General features: G+C 41.0%; 2 protein-coding genes across 5 annotated transcripts in view; both read right to left on the bottom strand.

Annotated features, from left to right (window-relative positions):
• The window catches only part of BPHL (biphenyl hydrolase like), a 31,800-nt gene extending 28,879 nt beyond the window's left edge, over window positions 1-2,921 (bottom strand). The window contains exon 1 of the mRNA XM_047102909.1: window positions 2,815-2,921. Within this exon, the coding sequence (XP_046958865.1) occupies window positions 2,815-2,921 (107 nt within the window). The remainder of the gene's footprint in view (window positions 1-2,814) is intronic.
• A 3,438-nt stretch (window positions 2,922-6,359) lies between these two features.
• The window catches only part of RIPK1 (receptor interacting serine/threonine kinase 1), a 40,910-nt gene continuing 27,918 nt past the window's right edge, over window positions 6,360-19,351 (bottom strand). For all 4 annotated transcript variants that reach the window (XM_047103157.1, XM_047103155.1, XM_047103154.1 and 1 more), the window contains exons 7-11: window positions 14,422-14,498; window positions 12,975-13,065; window positions 11,548-12,114; window positions 9,979-10,131; window positions 6,360-8,397 (exon numbers count right to left, since the gene is read on the bottom strand). In XM_047103157.1, coding sequence (XP_046959113.1) covers window positions 8,111-8,397; window positions 9,979-10,131; window positions 11,548-12,114; window positions 12,975-13,065; window positions 14,422-14,498 — 1,175 coding nt within the window. In that variant the 3' untranslated portion in view covers window positions 6,360-8,110. The remainder of the gene's footprint in view (window positions 8,398-9,978; window positions 10,132-11,547; window positions 12,115-12,974; window positions 13,066-14,421; window positions 14,499-19,351) is intronic.

Genomic DNA, 19,351 nt, shown 5'->3' with positions numbered 1-19,351 from the left:
GGTTTTAGAAGGGAGACAGGGGCACCCGGGTGGCTCAGTTGGTTGAGCGTCCGACTTCGGCTCAGGTCATGATCTCGCTATTCATGGGTTCAAGCCCCGCGTCGGGCTCTGTGCTGACAGCTCAGAGCCTGCAGCCTGTTTCAGATTCTGTCTCTCCTCTCTCTCTGCCTCTCCCCTGCTCATGCTCTGTCTCTCTCTCAAAAATAAGCAAACATTAAAAAAAATTAAAAAAAAAGAAAGAAGGGAGACAGAGACCATTATCAGGGTTGAGTAGAGGTATCTGAAGAGGAGTGAAAAAGTAGCATTTGAATTAACTTCCAAGAGGAGTAAAATTTTGAAAAAAAGAATGTGATGGGGAGGGTGCTCCTAGAAGAAGAAATAGCATAATCAAAGGCCCGGAAGCAAGGGACATATGTCGGGGGAAAGGCAGTGTTCAGTCTGGCAGGGGTACGGGGGCAAAGAGTGAGCACAGTTTGGGGCCAAATGCCAAGGGGGCTTGAAGCTAGGCTGAGGGGAAAGAAAATGCCCCTAGTGCCTTGTCATCAACATCCTGTATGTCACCACACCAGAGGTACACGCCACTATCATATCAGCCCACCCACTGGGGTTAATGGAGGCTGCCAAAAACCTTTCATCAATCTCCAGGTGGAGGAAACAGGGCAGAGAACTGTTTATGAATGAAAGTAAATCAAAGCAAATCAATTACAAATACAAGAAAAAGCATTTTATTAAAAAACAGAATTATTGAATGATTTATTTTCACATAAATATAAGACCAATGAAATGAGTAAAGCATTTTTTCTCCAGCTTATCAAGGGGCTCTTGGACAGTAATTCAGGCCTCACGTTATGTGTGTTAAAAGAAAAATCAGGCTGCAGAGACCAGGCCTTTGATGGCCCTGAAATGTGCTTATTACTTGAACCACAATCAAACTCTCACATAGGAAAAAGGATACAAAACTTCAGAAAATTTATAAAGACCAAAAATGAATCTTTCAGGTGTCAATCCATCTTTACCACCACTTTCTCCCTAATAATCACGTTGCTTCTCTAACCCAGGTGTTCTTAAGCAGGTGTGGTCATTAGAATCACCTGTGGAGAGTTAAAACCATTAACTGTCTAGTGGGTGTCTCGGGTGGCTCAGTCAGCTGAACCTCTGACTTAGGCTCAGGTCATGATCTCACAGGTCAGGAATTCAAGCCCCACATCAGGCTCGCTGCTGTCAATGCAGAGCCCACTCTGGATCCTCTCTGCCCCTCGCCTGCTTGCACTCTCTCAAAAAAATAAATCAAACATTTAAAATATATATATAAACTGCCTAGGACAATCCTAGGAGAGACTATCACTCAATGACTGGGGCAGAACCCTGACAGGTGCTTCCTTTTTCTTTTATTTTTTAATTTTTTTAATTTTTATTTTTTTTTAATGTTTATTTATTTTTGAGACAGAGAGAGACAGAGAATGGGGGAGGGTCAGAGAAAGAGGGAAACACAGAATCCGAAGCAGGCTCCAGGCTCTGAGCTGTCAGCACAGAGCCCAATGTGGGGCTCGAACTCACAAACCATGAGATCATAACCTGAGCCTAAGTCAGTTGCTTAACCGTCTGAACCACCCAGGCACCCCAGATCAACTCAAATTCTGAATGCCAGGTACCTATCTAGCATTTGACTTTTCCTATAAATGGAACTGATCCATCAGCAGTTAATTGCATACATATCCTGTGTACATTTGTGTACAGGTAGAGAGAATAAAGTAAAGCAAGTTTCATGCTGCTCTAACTACATTTTCTGCTTAGTATCTCTTGGGGCCAAGAGCACCCATTTTTAAGACAGGTCAGACATTTAAAAAAGGGGGAGGGCGCCTGGATAGCTCAGTTCGTTAAGCCTGGGGCTCTTGGTTTTGGCTCAGGTCATGATCTCATGGTTGTGGGGTCCAGCCCCAAGTGGGGCTCTGCACTGAGCGTGGAGCCTGCTTGGGATTCCCTCTCTCCCTTAAAATAAATAAATAAAATAAATAAATAAACATTAAAAAAAAAAAAGACGGTAGGTCAGAGATTAATCTAGCTGTTTTTGTTGTTTTATCTCGAAATATGCATGAGGGATAGGGAGGGTCAGAAAAGAAAAAGACAGATTCTTGGCTTTCTCCACCTACACCATAAGCTCTGAGAGTCAGGCCAAGGATTGTGAATTTTCCCAGGTTCCCAAGGTGCTTTTTTTGCACATTACAGTTCAAAATAAGGGGGAAAAAAGAAAAAGAAAAAAGAAGGAGTACAAGAAGGTGACAACGATGACTCAGGGGCTTGGGCCTGACTACAACAGCTCATAGGTTAAGGAGATTCTCAGGCTGGTTTTTGATATAAGAAGCAGGAGACACTGGAGCCCTGAGGGTGTGAAGACACAGGGCAGAGCAGCCAACTAAGAATGAAGGGTTTGAGATTCTAATTTCGGTCATGAGTGTGTCCGTAACTATGGGCAAATTACGTTACCTCCCTGGGTCTCTCGTCTCCACAATGAGGGGCTTGGACTCCATCACCCAAGTCCTTTAGGGCTCTCGAGTCACAGAACTGAAGCCGACGCACGGCTGCAGTGCCAAGGCCAGGAGCAGCAGAAGTGGTTACTTGCACCGCCTCCCGCGCACCCACGTGGGACAGGCTCGGGTCTTGGAGCAAAGGGCGAGAGGGCAGCGAGGCTGCGCCCACGGCAGCAACCCGCACCGCCCTGCCCGCCCGCCTCCTGGCTGGCGGGTTGCCCTCCCACTGCCCCCCAGCACGCAACCCTGGCCGCAGGGGCCCCCGGAGGGAAGCGGGCATCATTACCCGAATGCGGCTGCAGGCCCAGCATACGGGACGTGGTTCCCTGGCTTCAGCACCGACAGGAGTAGCCGCACCTGCCGCACTGCACGGCCGCCCAGCACTTCAGCCATGGTCACAGGTTCCGAGGAGCCCCGGAGCGCGCATGCGCCGGCTCCACCTCCCGCCCCGCGTCCACCCCCCCGCCCCTCACCGCCTGAGAACAAGCCTGCGCCCCGCCCCACTACGTCCCGCTACGCCCCGTCGCCAGGAAACATGCAAGCGCCAAGGTCTAGCGGCCGCCCTCAACACCCTCCGCCTTGCCCCGACAAAACCCCGCTGCTCCTGAACTTCCGGCCAGAGCCTATCGCCCGCTTCGGCTTGTCACGCCGGGATGCTAGGACCCGTAGCCCGCCAGGCTCTTTGTGACCCTTGTCAGTAACGGGGCTCGAAGTCCCAGTGGTACCGCAACACAGATCGTCTGCTCTCGGGGTGCCAGCTCTGGCTTACGAGGGGTACGTCCCAGTCGGCTTTGCCCTCCCACCGCCGCGGTGACCAGTCCCTCCAGAGAGGCGAGGCTGCACCCCTCCCCCATCCCGCCCTTCTCAGGGAGTGGGTGGTGAGGAGGGACCTGTGGACGGAGAAGGAGGCTTCAAGGCTGGCTGCAGTCGGTGGAGTGAAATGCATTTGCTTCTAGGAATGATGGCATTATTTTTTTTTCCTTCATATTACCTCATACTCATTGCTTGGTATGGCTATTGTAAAAAAAAAAAAAATAGTGTTGGTGAGTATGTGGAGAAATTGGAACCCTGTGCGCTGCTGGTGGGAATACAAAATAGTGCAGTGGTGGTGGAAAATAGCATGGCGGGTGCTCAAAAAAATTAAACGTACAATTATATGATCTAGCAATTCCACCTGTGGGTATATACCCCCAAAGAATTGATGTGTCTCAAAGCTATTTATGGTCATAGCATTATTCACAATAGCCAAAGTGGAAAATTGGAAAGCAACCCATATGTCAATGGAGGGATGAAGGTTTATACCTGTGTATACATGTAATGGAATGTTGTTCTGTAAAGAAGATGTTGGGACGCCTGGGTGGCTCAGTTGGGTAAGCCACCAACTGTGGCTCAGGTCCCGATCTCAGGGTTTGTGAGTTCCAGCCCCACATGGGCTCTGTGCTGTCACGTCAGAACCTGGAGCCTGCTTCAGATTTTGTCTCCTTCCCTCTCTGCCCTCCCCTCCCCCTTTCAAAAATAAACGTTCAAAGATTTAAAAAAAAAAAAAAGGATGGAAATTCTGACACATGCCATAATATGAACTTTGAGACATTATGTAACATGTTACAGCCATGGGGGTTCTGATACCTGCAGTATCCTCACTGGCCCATTTGAGTTTCTTGGGCAAAAATTTTCTTTCAACATAAATCTACTACATCAATTTCCTGCATAGAAGGAAAGAGAAATACAGTTCAGCTGTTATCATCTGACTTTCAGAAATCTTTGGTGGGTCAACGTTTCCTTACTTTTTCCTGAGAGGTTGACTGGGATTTATCAGAGATCATGAGAGTTAAAAATAGTTGTCTGTACAATTTTTAATACGTTATCCCACTGATAAATCAGCAAAAATGGTAGCACTGTGAAAAATGGTAGATTTAAGTTATTGGTTACAATTTATTTTTAAGTGTACACTTGAGAACTAGTCCTTTATGTATAACACTACTGTGCAGTTTTGATTAAAGAGTAACTTTGTGCCAGGTACCTTATGATGCATTATTTTAATCCTCACATCAACCTTATTGGCCTATTTATAAAATGAGGAAACTGAGATTAAGAGAGGTTAGGAAGCAGGCCTTGAGTACATAGCTAGAGTACAGAGGAGAATTTAAGCCTGCTTGGTTTCAGAACCTGTATTTGGATTGTTATGTGTTGTGGAATTCACTGTAACAGCATTAGGCCTTCAATGATTTCTTTGTAACCAGATGCTTCTTTGGGGGTGCCTGGCTAGCTCAGTGGGTAGAGCCTGAGACTCTTGGTCTCTTGATCTAGGAGTCAGGAGTTCAAGACCCAGGTTGGATTACTTTAAAAATAATAATACAAAAAGTAAAAATAAAATATAAAAACACTTTCAGATGCTTCTAAGATCTTGAACATATAAATACCTAGTGTTTTGTTTTGTTTTGTTTTGTTTCACTTCAGTCCTTTTCAGTGAAATTGCACTTTAACCCTAGCTGATTGCAATGGGCAAAACCATCAGTATTTCACTTCTTACTCCTCATTTTGTTCTGTTTTGTTTTGTTTTGTTTCACTTTAGTCCTTTTTAGTGAAACTGCACATTAACCCTGGCTGATTGCAATGGGCAAAAACCATCAATATTTCACTTCTTACTCCTCCTAAAAAATTAAAACCCAATGGGCTAAATAAAGTAAATTTAAAAATTAAACCATGATTTTGTATTAAATTCAGTTTTGGCGGTTAGTAGATATTTTTTATCCTACAACAGATGTGACAAAAAGAATTGATCTCATTGACATGGTTACCCTTGTATTGAGAGAAATTAGAATTAATACCATCTACTTTTGCACATTGTGGCAAGGAAATTTTTACCATTCATAAAGTCAGCTTGAGCTTGTTTTCCACTGTAGTGTCACAGCCCACTTTTTTTTTTCATGTTTACTCATTTTTGAGAGAGAGAGAGAGAGAGAGAGCATAAACAGGGGAGGGGCAGAGAGTGAGACACAGAATCCAAAGCAGGCTCCAGGCTCTGAGCTGTCAGCACAGAGTGCGACGCAGGGCTGGAACTGGCAGACCGTGAGATCATGACCTGAGTCAAAGTCGGATGCTCAACCGACTGAGCCACCCAGGTGCCCTGTCACAGCCCACTTCTGATGGAAAACACTTTTATCTGAAATTGGCTAAGCCCTTTATCTTAGTAAACACCTAGTTTTATTTATATTATTATTAAAAAAAACTTTTAGAAGTAGTGCACATTAAAATGTACATCAAAATACTATTTAAACCATTTTCTGAGAAAGAAAGAACCATTCCTGAAGACCTAATTTCATTTTATGGAGCCAAAACAAATACTGAAACCACAGCAACAAGTGGAAAATATACTGATATCACAAAGCTGAGAGAGCTGGAGGTGTTATTTACCACTAGTAACCTTAGGGTCTGAATATCTTTTTTGGAACAAAGGTATGGATAGGCTTCTCTCTCATCTTGTAGTCTGTGTCATCTCACTTAACTGATTTTCTACCCAATTGATTTTCTTGTATTGAAACTCCTTAGATACAAATTTGGCTCTTTTCAGCCCAGTTTTGACAGAGTGGGGGCTGGAGGAAGGACTTCTGAATCATGTTTGAAGGACAGCAATGCTGCAGGCTCTCAAGGCAGCAAGTTTTCATCCTGAGAGACAAATAGCGCTGTCCAGAAGCTTCCCCTTTATACCATCACTTCCTCTTGCCTGCTAATAGCGGGAGGGTGAAAAGGAGAGTTCATACAGGAAATGTCAACCTACGTGGAGAAGCCCAAACAGTTTCGTTTACAAACACATCATTTCAATTACTTATATTTGAGGTACAAAATTTTATTTTTAGAAGGCCATTAAAAATACATTCCATTTTTGCCTCTTAAAACATTGATCATTAAATCTCTTGGGAATTTAGAGAATTTAAATACTGTTAGAGGACAGAGGTACAAGGGATACATTTAGAAAAGCAATGATCCACCCCCACCCCCACCCCCACCCCAGCAAAGCCTGGGACTCTTTCCCCGTTCAATTTTCCTTTTGGTCTATGTGATCGAATGCTATGTGGCAACTAATAGTGAGCCTGGATATCTGTGGATAAGGGGCTGAGGTTCATTACTTTATGGCACTGCTCTTCTCAACCGGGGGCGGTTTTGCACTTCCAGGGAACATGTATGTGGCAGTGTCTTGTCACAACTGAAGATAGAGTAGGGGAGAACAGCACTATTGGCTTCTAGCAGGTAGAGGGCACTTTCAAACATCCAAATCCTCCAATGCACAGGGCAGCCCCCACAAGAAACAATTACCTGGCCCAAGATCCCAATAGCGCAGAAGTTGAGAAATCCTGTTTTACAGTCCCACCTCAGGGGTGTGTGTGTGTGTATGTATATCATTTAGGGCCAGAGGGGATTTAGAACCAGAACCACAATACTGTTATCAATCACCAGTTCCTAGAATCTGTTCTGACAGCCGGAGTCACCATGCTGCATCCTTCTCTCCCTCCTGGAAGGGCTAAGCACAATGACATACCCTCTCTGTTTATCAAAGTGCATACAGTGATACTGGATGGCCTGGTTGGCTTCAGTCTTCTGGTCTTCTGGTTCCTTCACTCATTCCTGAGTTTCAGGAGGACTGTGAATGATGCTAGCTAAAGGCACAGTGACCAAGCTTTGAAGCAGTCCTTTTTTGACATCACAGTTCACACACACACAAAAAGAAGAAATTTCTACAGAATTCTGGGGTAAACTGAGGAAGCTGCTCAACAGTGATCAGCCCCAAAGCTCCAGTCAGAGCATACATGCTCCCTCTTCAGGGCAGAGGTTGGGAAAATATATAAGGTATCAGAATGCTAGGAAAGAACTTAAAAACTTAGTCAAAAATTTTTGTAGTTAACCACAATTAGTAGCAATTCCTTGCAACAAATGGAAAATTCTGATATTTTTGTTCTCTATTTTTTTTCTCCTTACTCCTTAAAATCCATTCAGCTAATTTATGGAGTGGTGATTGCATGTAATTTTTAAAGCCTGTAGTGACTGATACAACATTTGATACTGAAGTTAACAGACCTTATAGCTTTGGAATGAACTGTAGTTTTAATAAAAAAAAAAAACTATTTGAAGAGAACTTGCAATTTCACTGTACTCTGGTTATAACTGGAGCCTACATGGAGAAGAGAGCATAAGGTAAGAAAGTTGACTTAGTTTACATTTCTCTGAATTTGCTTTTCCTTCTCAAACAAAACTCCAGGAAATGAAATGAATAGCATCACTGAAGGTTATGGAATATACTGAAACAAAATTATCTTCCTCAAATACCTCCCCTCTCCCTTTCAAAACCCAATTAGGCTTTTTTTTTTTTTTTGTGGGGGGGGGGCTTGACCATTAATAGATCTTCCTGGTTAGTGGGTTGTTTGCTGTAGATTTCTTTCCCATGCTCCAGCTATGGGATGCAGGAGAATTTTATGCAGACATAGAACCTCTATCAGGAAGGAAAGAATTCTGAACATTCTGAGGCAGCACATTTTCAGTGTGTTACTAAGTGAGATTACCTTATGCTGCCAAAGCCTGTTCTGGAATTAGCTCTGGCTGATGTGTATCAAATAATTCAGAAGGTCTATTCTTGAACACTGGTAGAGTGCATAGGCCAGCTTTCCTACTGTGGCTCCCTTACTGCCTTCTCTCATCAGCCACTTTTGGAGCATCTGGTAAACCTTTTCTTTTAGTCCATCTCGCTCATAGTCATGGTCAATTTCATCAATCTGAGATTCAGTGAAGCCCAGCTTACGTGCACAGTTTTTCCATTGCCTTCCCAGATTTTCCCTGACTGGGTCCAGATGTTTATCAGTCAGACTAGTGATATTATCTGCCAAACAGAAAAGAGAAGAAGACATAAAGCTTTGACCCATTTGGAACATTCTAGCTTCAAAAACCTGTAGAAAGAGTCCCAGGAGACAGTAAAAAAAAAAAAGATAACTTCTAAATTATATAGTTATTGACTCATTGGGTGATGCTTTCCATGTCTGGAAGCCTATTTGGAGTGTTGATATGAATACAATAGAGAACCCCTTCCTCATAGCACATGCAACACTGAGCCACAGCTGATGGCTTTGGGAATGAAACCCCTGCTTGGCTACTAGGCTATAACGGCCATATTAATATCAGACCTTCCTGATGTAATGAGGGAAAACACCACTTTTGTTCCTTTTGTCATTTTCCACTTACATTTGGCAGAATTAAGGTCATTCAACTCCTAATCCCCTGCACCCAACAGTTCACTTTTCTCTTATTAAGGAGACAGACCATCAAGTGTGAATTCGTTCAATTACAGTGACTTCCCTGGTCTTTTAAGGAATGAGGGATCTACTTTTCAAGGTCTATTTTGGGACTCATTTCTCCTCTACCCTAAGTCTGTCTTCTCTTCTACAGCCACAACCCCTCTTTCTACTCATTCTTTCCCCTTGTCCTTCATAAAAATAACAAAAGGAGGCTAAAATATAAAATAACCACCACACACATTTTCCTTGATCCACACCCTACCTCAAAAAGCTGAACATAAGGGAAAAGACATCTCATTTTTTTACCCCTCAACTCCCGTTCTTTCCTCCGCTTCCCACAATGCAGCTTCTGTCATCATCCCTGGACATCAGCAGTCCAAAACCTCCCAAGATATTTGTCAAATTTTGTCAATACCTCTCTGGGAGAGGGATCCTGGGTTTCATCAGATTCTCAAAGGTACCTCTGTCAGCCCAAAAGTTAGGAACCTCCTATTATTAGAGCACAGCCATACCTGTTCGTGTACATATTATCTGTGGCTGCTATTGTACTACAGTGTCACTTGAGTAGTTGCAAAAGAGACCTCAGGACCAGTGAAGCCTAAAATATTTACTATCTATCCCTTGATAGAAAAGTTTTGCCAATCCTAGAGTTAATCATTAAGCTAGGTTCTTAAATCCCATTGTTTTAGCCTTGTGACTCCTTTTCCCAGGTTGTGTTTTGGGATTAATATTATGAGCCTGCATAGTGGAAAGCTGTAAGAGAAAGCCCTATTATTTTTATTACAGAGGTGCTATTGAAGGCATAGTCTTCTTTCTTTTACAGAATCCCTCTTGATGAAGACCTGAAGGAGCTATCTCTCCTAGGTCTGAGTAGTAATATTGATGATGATGTATTTAACACTTGACCTAACTATGTGCCAGGCAGTGTTCTAAGCTATTTATCCATATTGACTCATTTAATTGTCATAACAAATCCATGAGTTAGATATTGTAATCATCCCCATATTAAATATAAATAAATCACAAAGGAATTATATGGAAATTACAGAGAAAACACGGGGCAATTTTCAGAGAGAATAATCAGAGAAATTTCCAGATTCCATTAGATCCTTCTAAACAAGGAAGAAAGTTCAAGGTTGCTAGGCAATGGATCCTTAAGGGCATCTTACCAAAGATATCTTGGTACTTAGAAGCTGGCTCTTCTTTCAAGTTCACGTGTGTGCTTTCCAGTAGTGCTGAATTCAATCCCCCAATCTCCATATAATTATGGTCTCCAACCTGAATGCCAGCGCTGTTGTATATGTTACATTTTATAGACTCATCTGAATAGAGAGGAATATACAGGTAAGTATATCTAGATTGAAAGCAAGAGAGGGGCACCTGAGTGGTTGGTTGGTTAAGTGTCCGACTTCAGCTCTGATTGTGATCTCACAGTTCATGAGTTCGAGCCCTGCATTGGGCTCTCTACAGTCAGAGCCCACTTCAGATCCTCTGCCCCACCCCTCTCTCTGCCCCTCCCCCACTCAGGTGCACGCGCTCTCTCTCTCTCTCTCTCTCCCTCTCTCAAAAATAAATAAACATTAAAAAAAAAAAGCAAGCAAGAGAAATAGATACAATATGGTAAGAGGGCAGGGCTTTACTCCAGATGTATAAGTTATTTATCCTATGCCACTCTTTGAAATTTTCTTCTTTAAAATGTAGCTGAACCAACCTCACATCCATCAGAATGGCTACCATTAACAAAAACAAAAAATAGAAAATAACAAGTGTTTGTAAGGATGTGGATGAACTGGAACCCTGGTGTACTGCTGGTGGGAATATAAAATGGTGTAGCCACTGTGGTAAACAGTATGGAGGTTCTTCAAAAATTAAAAACAGAATTACTCTATGATCCAGCAATTTCACTTCTGGGAGTATACCCAAAGGAATCGAAAGCAGGGCCTCAAACAGATGTTTGCACACTCATGTTTATAGCAGCCACTCAAGTGTCTGTCAACAGATGAACAAATAAACAAAATGTGTTATATACAGACAATGGAATATTATTCAGCCTTAAAAAGGAAGGAAGTTCTGTCACAGGCTACAACATGGATGAACCTTTAGGACATTGTGCTAAGTGAAGTAAGGCAGTCACAAAAGGACAAATACTGTATGATTCCATTTATATGAAGTACCTAGAGTGGTTAAGTTCATAGAGAAAGAAAGTAAATGGTGGGTGCCAGAGGCTGGGTGGGAGGGAATGGGGAGTTAGTGCCTGATGAGTACAGAGTTTCAGTTTGGGAAGATGAAAAGAGTTGTGGAGATAAATGGTGGTGATGGTAGCCCAACACTATGGTCTTCACCACAAATGGTTGTCTTTGGCCTATATAAGATAAGAAATAAAAATATCTAAGACTTCTTACCTTCAGAAAACAGCAAGCAAGAAAAAGAACACAAGCAGTGACCTTCACTTCCATCAGGGATTAGGATAATGGGACCACTGTGATGAACGTTAGAGCAGAAGATGCCTACCAGTTATCAGGACCTGTAACCCAACACCTGTGGGCAGGTGCAATGAATTCTACCCAGACTGAGGTCAAGTGGTCTGATGGAGACTATTCCATGGCTACAAACTGCATCTGGCAACTGAAGACTGCGAACAACTCACCCTTGTTACCTGGTAGTCTACAACAGAGCTAATGGCTGCTTTATTTTCAGAAATTTTAATTGTTTAGATTGTAACTGAAAAAACGGTTTACCTCTTGATGGCAAAGAGCTGAATGGGATGGTGGGTGTGTTTCCCAGTAGGTTGGTCTCAGGCACCGGAGTTTTATGCACACTTGGCATATGGCTTGGATTTGGTCCATACCAAACTCTTGGACTTGGTGTTCCCAGATCCAATGGTCTTGCTCCCAAACCATACAGATTGTACAATCCATTGTTCCAGTATAGTACTTGAGGTTGGCTCGTTAGCCCTGTTGGTTGGTGTACTGCATTACCATGACCGGTTGCACTGGAATAAGGAATGCCTTTTACTCCTGGGTTCTGAACATTCTCATAGGGTTTCTGCTGTGCAAACGGGTCATGGGAGACCCTTCGTCTCCTTTCCTCCTCTCTATTATAAACCATATTCTGTCTGAGTGGCTTTGTCTGCCTGTCCATGCGGCTGCCATAAAGATGGTAGTTGGCTTCCTCCTGGAGTTTACTCCGCAAGCTGAGCTCATTCTCCTCCTGCTGGTACTCTATGGAGGGAGCAAACCAGGATTCCTCCACAGGACCCATCCCAAGTCCTTGTGAACTGTGCAGAGAACTGGGCTGTTCTGGGGCTGAGAACAAAAGATAAACATTGGAAAGAGTTTCATAAAGCAATAAGAAGTAAAATAAAACCTGAGCACCATCATAAATATGTACCTCAGAACATACTGAAAACTTTGAGAACAAATCAAAAAGCATTTACTTGATGGTCCTCTTCCTACAAGTTATATAGGTAATAAAGTGAAGCCCCTGCCTGGTGGTGAGAGAGCACTAGAGAAATTTTAACAAGCAACAGAAATATGATTGTCACAGGAATGACCAAGGAAGAAAGGGACTTGTATTGCAACAGAGAAGGTGGGTGTCTCCTTGGTATGAGGCAGGGCTGGACAAAAGGAATAGTAACGGCTTGGTGCTAAGCACTTTCCATGGATTCTTTTATTCTTTAAAAGCCCTGTAAGAATAGGAGCAATTATTATCATGATTTGATGGATGAAGTTTACAAGAGGTTAACTTGCCCCAAAATAGATAGCAATTAAGTGGTTTCAATATCCTATTGTCTGTTTTCCCTTTTGTTATAATGGAAAAAAGTACCCTCCTTGAATCTGAGACCAACCTCTCTGCTTGTTCTCTGAATCCATTATCCCTGACCTTCTCAAGGACTATGCTTCCACATATGTCCTCTCTTTGTCCTGATGTCACTTTCTCCCTATCAGATATATGTTCAAGATGCTTTATGATTTTAGTGAACGCAAGGTTGCTTACTATTTCAAATATATGTATTTTCCCTCCCAAATATATTATAAATTCCCTTATGGCAGGGGTTAAATATTATAGCGTCTTCTGTTTCTTATACGGTCATGAATAGTTACTTTAGAAAATAGAGTGAATGAATGAATGACTGAATAAAGTACTTTCAATCATAGTATGTTACCTGAATTTGACCTGCTTGGAGGTATTGCTATACAGTCAATCTGGAGAGAATGCATTCTCTTCACAAATGAATTTTGGTCTGGATACTCTTTCTATAATTAAGAGCGTAAATGCACACTTTAGTGAACAGTAGAAAATAGTTCCAGAAAATTATTATAAGAAAAATGAGTCTTTTCAAAAGGTAGAAATTTCATATAGCTCTTACAAGGAATAAATATTTTTTAAAAATAATCTTTTTTCCCAAATAGCCATAAAATCTTTAAAAAAAAGAACAAATTTGGAAGGTTCACACTTCCTGATTTCAAAACTCACTACAAGACTACAGAAATCAAAACAATGTGGTATTCAAGACACCTGGGTGGCTCAGTTGGTTAAGCATCCAACTTCGTCTCAGGTCATGATCCCACCGTCCGTGGGTTGAAGCCCCGCATTGGGCTCTGTGCTAACAGCCCAGAGCCTGGTACCTGCTTCAGATTGTGTCTCCCTCTCTCTCTCTCTGCCCCTCCCCTGCTCACGCTGTCTCTCTCTCAAAAATAAACATTAAAAAAAATTTTTAATAAAAAAAAATGTGGTATTAGCCTAAGGATAAGCATAGACCAATGGAACATAACAGCCCAGAAATAAACCTTTGTATGAGCAATTGATTTTCACAAAGGGTGCTAAGACCATTCAATGGGGGAACACTGGATATTGACTCTCTTAATTTATCTTTATCTTAAAACCTCCTTATGCCTGCCTATTTTCTTTACTGTAGTCTTGCCTTCATGATTATAGTATGTTGCTGTAAGACTTATGCTAGCAGCTTATTTCCTGAGGGTGTGTATGTAGGGAAGGTCTTTGTTTCCCTTGGTTACTTGTTGGTAACAATCCTTGTCATAGCCCAGACACCAAATTCATTGCTTCAGGTTGAAGTGGATGCTGCTCCTTTGCTTAGCACAAGGTTATCAGGGGGAGGAGCCAACTTTTGAAACTGCAACAACCTGGTTCCCAAGTAAAGATCTCATCGTTGATGTCCCAGGTGACCGTGCTGTTTCTTCGGTACGTTGACACAAGGCTCGCTCCTCCAATACTTTTTCAGCATTATGTTTAGGGGTAGTGTTTGGTTTTTTTTTCTGTTGTATGTCTTAGCAAATTTAATTCTGTTGGCTTTCTATCTTTCAAGAATTCCTCAGAATGACTGATCCACCTGTGGTACTTTCCATTCTATTCCAGTGATGCTGTGCTTTTGTTTTCATATTGCTATATATAATTTCTCTCATTTCATTAGTTTCGATGGAGGAATGGGTCCAGTATGCCAACTTGATGATATCTGTATAAAATTGCTAATTTTGTTTCATGTGATTACTAAGCTAGCCTACTTCAAATCTTAGTAACAAGTTATATTGCTTTGAATTTCAAGATTGATAATATATATGCTTTGATAGGTTAATGTTTTGAGCATTACCTACCTTTAAACTTGTCACATCCTCTTCTACATTTTCTTCTAATTGATCTACATAAAAAGGCCTAAATTTTTCTTCAATACCTATGTAAAGAAACAATACTATAAATTTCTTAAGTATTTTCTAAAGTAATAACCATATGCGAAATAACCGCTTGAGCTAACGCCAACCCTAAAGTAAAATTTGAGTATTAGTAATCTATTATCTTTGAATTACTTATCCTAATCTGTGGACAAAGCAGTAAGATAAAAATTTAAATGCCAAATCTCTGACTTACCCAAAGAGATTAGCAAGACTAATAACTAGGTGGAAGAAGAAGGAACAGGGTAATACAAGAAACCAAGGGCTATTGGGGTGCCTGGGTGGCTCAGTTGGTTGAGCGTCTGACTTCAGCTCAGGTCATGATCTCACAGTTTGTGAGTCCGAGCCCCGCATCAGGCTCTGTACTAACAGCACAGAACCTGGAGCCTGCTTTTGATTCTGTGTCTCCCTCTCTCTCTGTCCCTCCCCTTCTCATGCTCTGTCGCTCCCATCTCAAAAATAAATAAACATTAAAAAAAATTTTTTTTAAATAAATAAAAAAAAAAGAAACCAAGGGCTATTGCCTAATAGCATGTTTCTCTCACTGCAGCACAAAGCCCTATCTAGTATAAATTAATCTCCAAGTGAACAAGGATGGGTGGACTCCTTGTTTCTGTCTCCCTGGTATCAGAATTCTAGGATAGGGGCACCTGGGTGGCTCAGTCAGTTAAGCATTCGATTCATGATTTCAGCTCAGGTCACGATCTCATGGTTCATGGATCTGAGCCCCACATCGGGCTCCACGCTGACAGTGTGGAACCTACTTGAGATTCTCTCTCCCTCTGTCTCTGCCTCTCCCCTGCTGACATTCTCTCTCTCAAAATAAATACACTTAAAAAAATTATTATAGGATAGAATACTCAGAATAGTGATTTGATATAAAAAGTGAAACGCTGTCAGCCTTAAAAGAAAAAGGCAACTTTCACTTCCAGGAAGATGGAGTAGGCATACTTTTCCTTATTTCTCCCTCTAAGCACAAGAACCCCTAGATATCACATATAAAACAAACATAAAAAGAGTCTGAAAGAAGGAAAGACAAAGGCTGACAAACTAGGGACTTTGGGATCTGAGGAAAGACATGACAATGTGTTCATTTAGGATTTCTTTTTGCCTCTTAGATCCCAGACTTGGGCTTAAAGAAGCTGGCAACCCAATGGAAAAAAAAAATCCTAATTAAATAAAGCCTGATCCTTTGAGCCAAAGGACTAAGCAAAGAGCATCCTAGCAAGACAAAAGACCTTTAGTCAATAACCACTCTCCAGGCAAACATCATAGAAAATACTGTAGCTCCATTCCCAACCTCACCAGCAAAGGCCAGGTAGGTAGCTGAGACTTCCAACCTCATGAGACAGTAACAGGGTATACCAACACCCCTACCGGGGTGATGTCAGAGAAGGCCAAAAAGGAAGCCAGGACTTTCCTTCTTGCCAGATGGTAATGAGCACTCCACTCAGTGGTGTCAATGGACTACCAGAGCAGACTGGACTTGCACCCTTACTTTGTAGTTGTAAGGTGCCCCTATTCATTCCAATGGAGAAGTGTCAGAAAAGGGCTAGTGGGAGTCAGAACTTTCACTTCCATTGCAGTGTCCATGGACCAGGTGGACTCCATTGGAACTTCCACCCTCACCAGTAAAAAGAAGCCCCACCCCCCACCCCAGGTGTCAACAGGGCTCAATAGAAAACCTGGACTTCCCTCTACCTGTCACAAAAAGGTAACAGTCATCCTTCCACTGCCAAAGCCATGTCAGAAAAGGCTAGCTGAAACAGAAGGCTTAAGGAAGATCCAGAATCTCATAACATTGTAAGAAAATGTATAAGTTTCAATAGAAAAATGACTCATCACACTAAGAACCGGGAATATCTCAAACTGAAGGAAAAAACATAATCAATAGATGCCAACACGAAGATATTAGAGATATTAGAATTACCTGCTTAAGGATTTTTAAACAGCCATGATAAAAATGCTTCAATAAGCAATTACAAACAAGCTTAAAACAAATGAAAAAACAGCCTCAACAAAGAAAGAGAAGATATAAAATAAATTTCAATGAAATTTTTGAACTGAAAAATATAATAAACCAAAATGGATAAATTCAACAGCAGAATAAAAGGGACAGAGGAAAGTCAGTGAACTGAAAGACCAGAACGATAGAAATATACTAATCTGATCAAGAGGGAGAAAATAAACTGAGAAAAAAGTGTACAAAACCTCAGTGACAAGTGGAACTCTAACAAAAGTTCTAGTATTTCTATTAACAGAATCTCAGAAAGAAAGGAAAAAGAGAGCATGGCTGAAAAAAGTACTCTAAGAGATAATGGCTGAAAGCCTCTCCAATTTGGCAAGGGATATATGACCTAACAGATTCAAAAATCAAAACAAAACTCAAACAGAATAAACCCAGAGAAATTCATACCAAAATGAATAATAATTAAACCTCTGAAAGATAAAGAAAAAATCATGAAAGCAGTCAGAAAATACCTTACCTGTAAGTTAAAAAAAGAAAAAAAAAGAAAAGAAAGAAAAAAGGATTTCTTAACTGAAACCATAGAGGCCAGAAGAAGTGGCACAGTATTTATTAGGTCCTGAAAGAGAAGAATTGTCCACCTAGAATCCTACACCCAGCAAAAATATCCTTCAGAAATGAAGGGAAGATCAAGACATTCTCAAATGAAGAAAAACTGCAGTAATTTGTCCCTAGCAGACACACTCTAAAAGAATGGCTAAAGAAACTTCCTAAACAAGAAGGAAATGATTAAAAAAAAAAAAAGATACTTGGTATATCAGGAAGAAAGAACACATATGGTATAACTAAAAAATAAATAGGTGTTCTTTTTCCCAGTTTCAGCCGGTTCATGGCAGGGAACTTCCCCAAATCCTTAAGATCTTCTAGGCAGTAAGAATTGTATGTTAATGAGATGGCTTCAGGCTGGAGGCATGGGGAGGAGAAGATAGATAGCTTCAGGATGGGAGCTGGTCACCAGAAAGACCTAGCTATGACTACAGGCTTGGAGCTTTCATTACAGCTCCCTGACCTACAGTGAGCAGACAGAGACTGGAGATTGAGCCCACCAGTGATTTAATCAATAATGCCCACCTAATTAAGCCTCCATGAAAACCTGTTAACAACAAGGTTTGGAGAGCTTCCAGGTTAGTGAATACATTGAGTGGGTACATTTTTGGGAAAGTGGCATGCCCAAAGAGGGCATGAGAGCTTCATGGCACATCACTCCCACCATCAATAATTTGCTTAATGAAATCTCTTCCCTTGGCTGTTCCTGAGTTGTATCCTTTATTATAACCCAGTAAATGTAAGCAAAATGTTTCCTGAGTTTTATGAGTTGTTCTAGTGAATTACCAAACCTCAGGGGGTAGTATGAGGACCTTCAGATTTGTATTTGATGGGGCAGAAATGTGGGTAGCCTGGGCACCCTATCTGCATCTGGTATATAAAGTGGGGACAATCTTACATCAGGACTAAGCCCTTAAACCTGTGGAATCTGACAATATCTCCAGGTAGTCAATGTCAGAATTTAATTGAATTCTAGAGTACCCAGTTGTGACCCATTTGGTGTCAGAAGTAGTATTACAAAAAATACCCCACAACACAGTAATAAAAAATATGGCTAAATACAATAGGCTTTCCTTCTCCTTTTGAATCTTCTAGACTATGATTGACAGTTGAAGAAGAACTGTAACAATGTCAAAGTATTATAAATGTATGTAGAGGAAATATTTAAGGCAATTATATACAGAGGAAAGTAAAGAGAAGTAAAGGAAGTAAAGTGTTTATACTTCATTTAAACTGGTAAAATAACATTAGTAGACTGTAATAAATTATGTACAGATGGTATAACACCTAGAGTATCCATTAGGAAAACTATGCTCAAAAATATTGTCAGTAAATTCAAATGGGATTCTAAAAATGTTTAAGAATGCACAGGAACGCAGCAAAAAGAAAACAGAGAAATGAAAAACAGAAAGAACAGAAAACAAGGATCAATCCATCAAGACACTGCGATCCTAAATATACATGTGCCAAACAACAGAGATGTGAAATCTATAAAGCAAAAGATGATAAAACGAAAAGCAGAAATAGACAAATTCACAATTCTAGTTGCAGATTTGAACATTTCTCTCAACGATTTAAAGTACTAGAAAAAACATCAGACAAGGTATAAAAGAACTCAACATTATCAACAGGATCTAATTGAGATTTACAGAATACCCTACCCAACAACAGCAGAATAACCCATTTCTTTCAAGTGTCCACAGAACATATACCAAGATACACCATATCCTGGACATAAAATAAGCCTCAATAAATTTTAAAGGTTGAAATACACAGAATGTGTTCTCTGACTACAATGAAATCAAGCCGAAGATCAATAACTGAAAGATAACAGGAAAATCTCCAAACTCTTGGAAACTAAACAATATACTTTTTTTTTTTTTTTAAATCTTTATTTTTGAGTGAGAGACAGACAGAGTGTGAGCAGGGGAGGGGTAGAGAGAGAAGGAGACACAGGATCTGAAGCAGGCTCCAGGCTCTGCACTGTCAGCACAGAGCCCAATGTGGGGCTCGAATGCACAAACCATGAGATCATGACCTCAGCCAAAGTTGGACGCTTAACCAACTGAGCCATCCAGGCTCCCCAACAACATACTTCTAAATAATGCATAGATCAAAGAGAAAGTCTCGAGGAAAAATTTTAAATGCAATTAAATAAATGAAAGTAAAAAAGAACTTATCAAAACTTGTGGGGACATAACTAAAGCAGTGCTGAGAAGGAAATTTATGGCATTACATACATATTAGAAAAAAGAAAAGGTCTCAAATCCAAATCAATAATTT

Source organism: Lynx rufus, unplaced genomic scaffold (assembly GCF_022079265.1).
Source record: "Lynx rufus isolate CCGP_SWC_20201006 ecotype Redwood Valley unplaced genomic scaffold, mLynRuf1.p SCAF_6, whole genome shotgun sequence".
NCBI classification, from domain to species: domain Eukaryota; kingdom Metazoa; phylum Chordata; class Mammalia; order Carnivora; family Felidae; genus Lynx; species Lynx rufus.
This window is presented reverse-complemented; position numbering and strand designations above follow the sequence as displayed.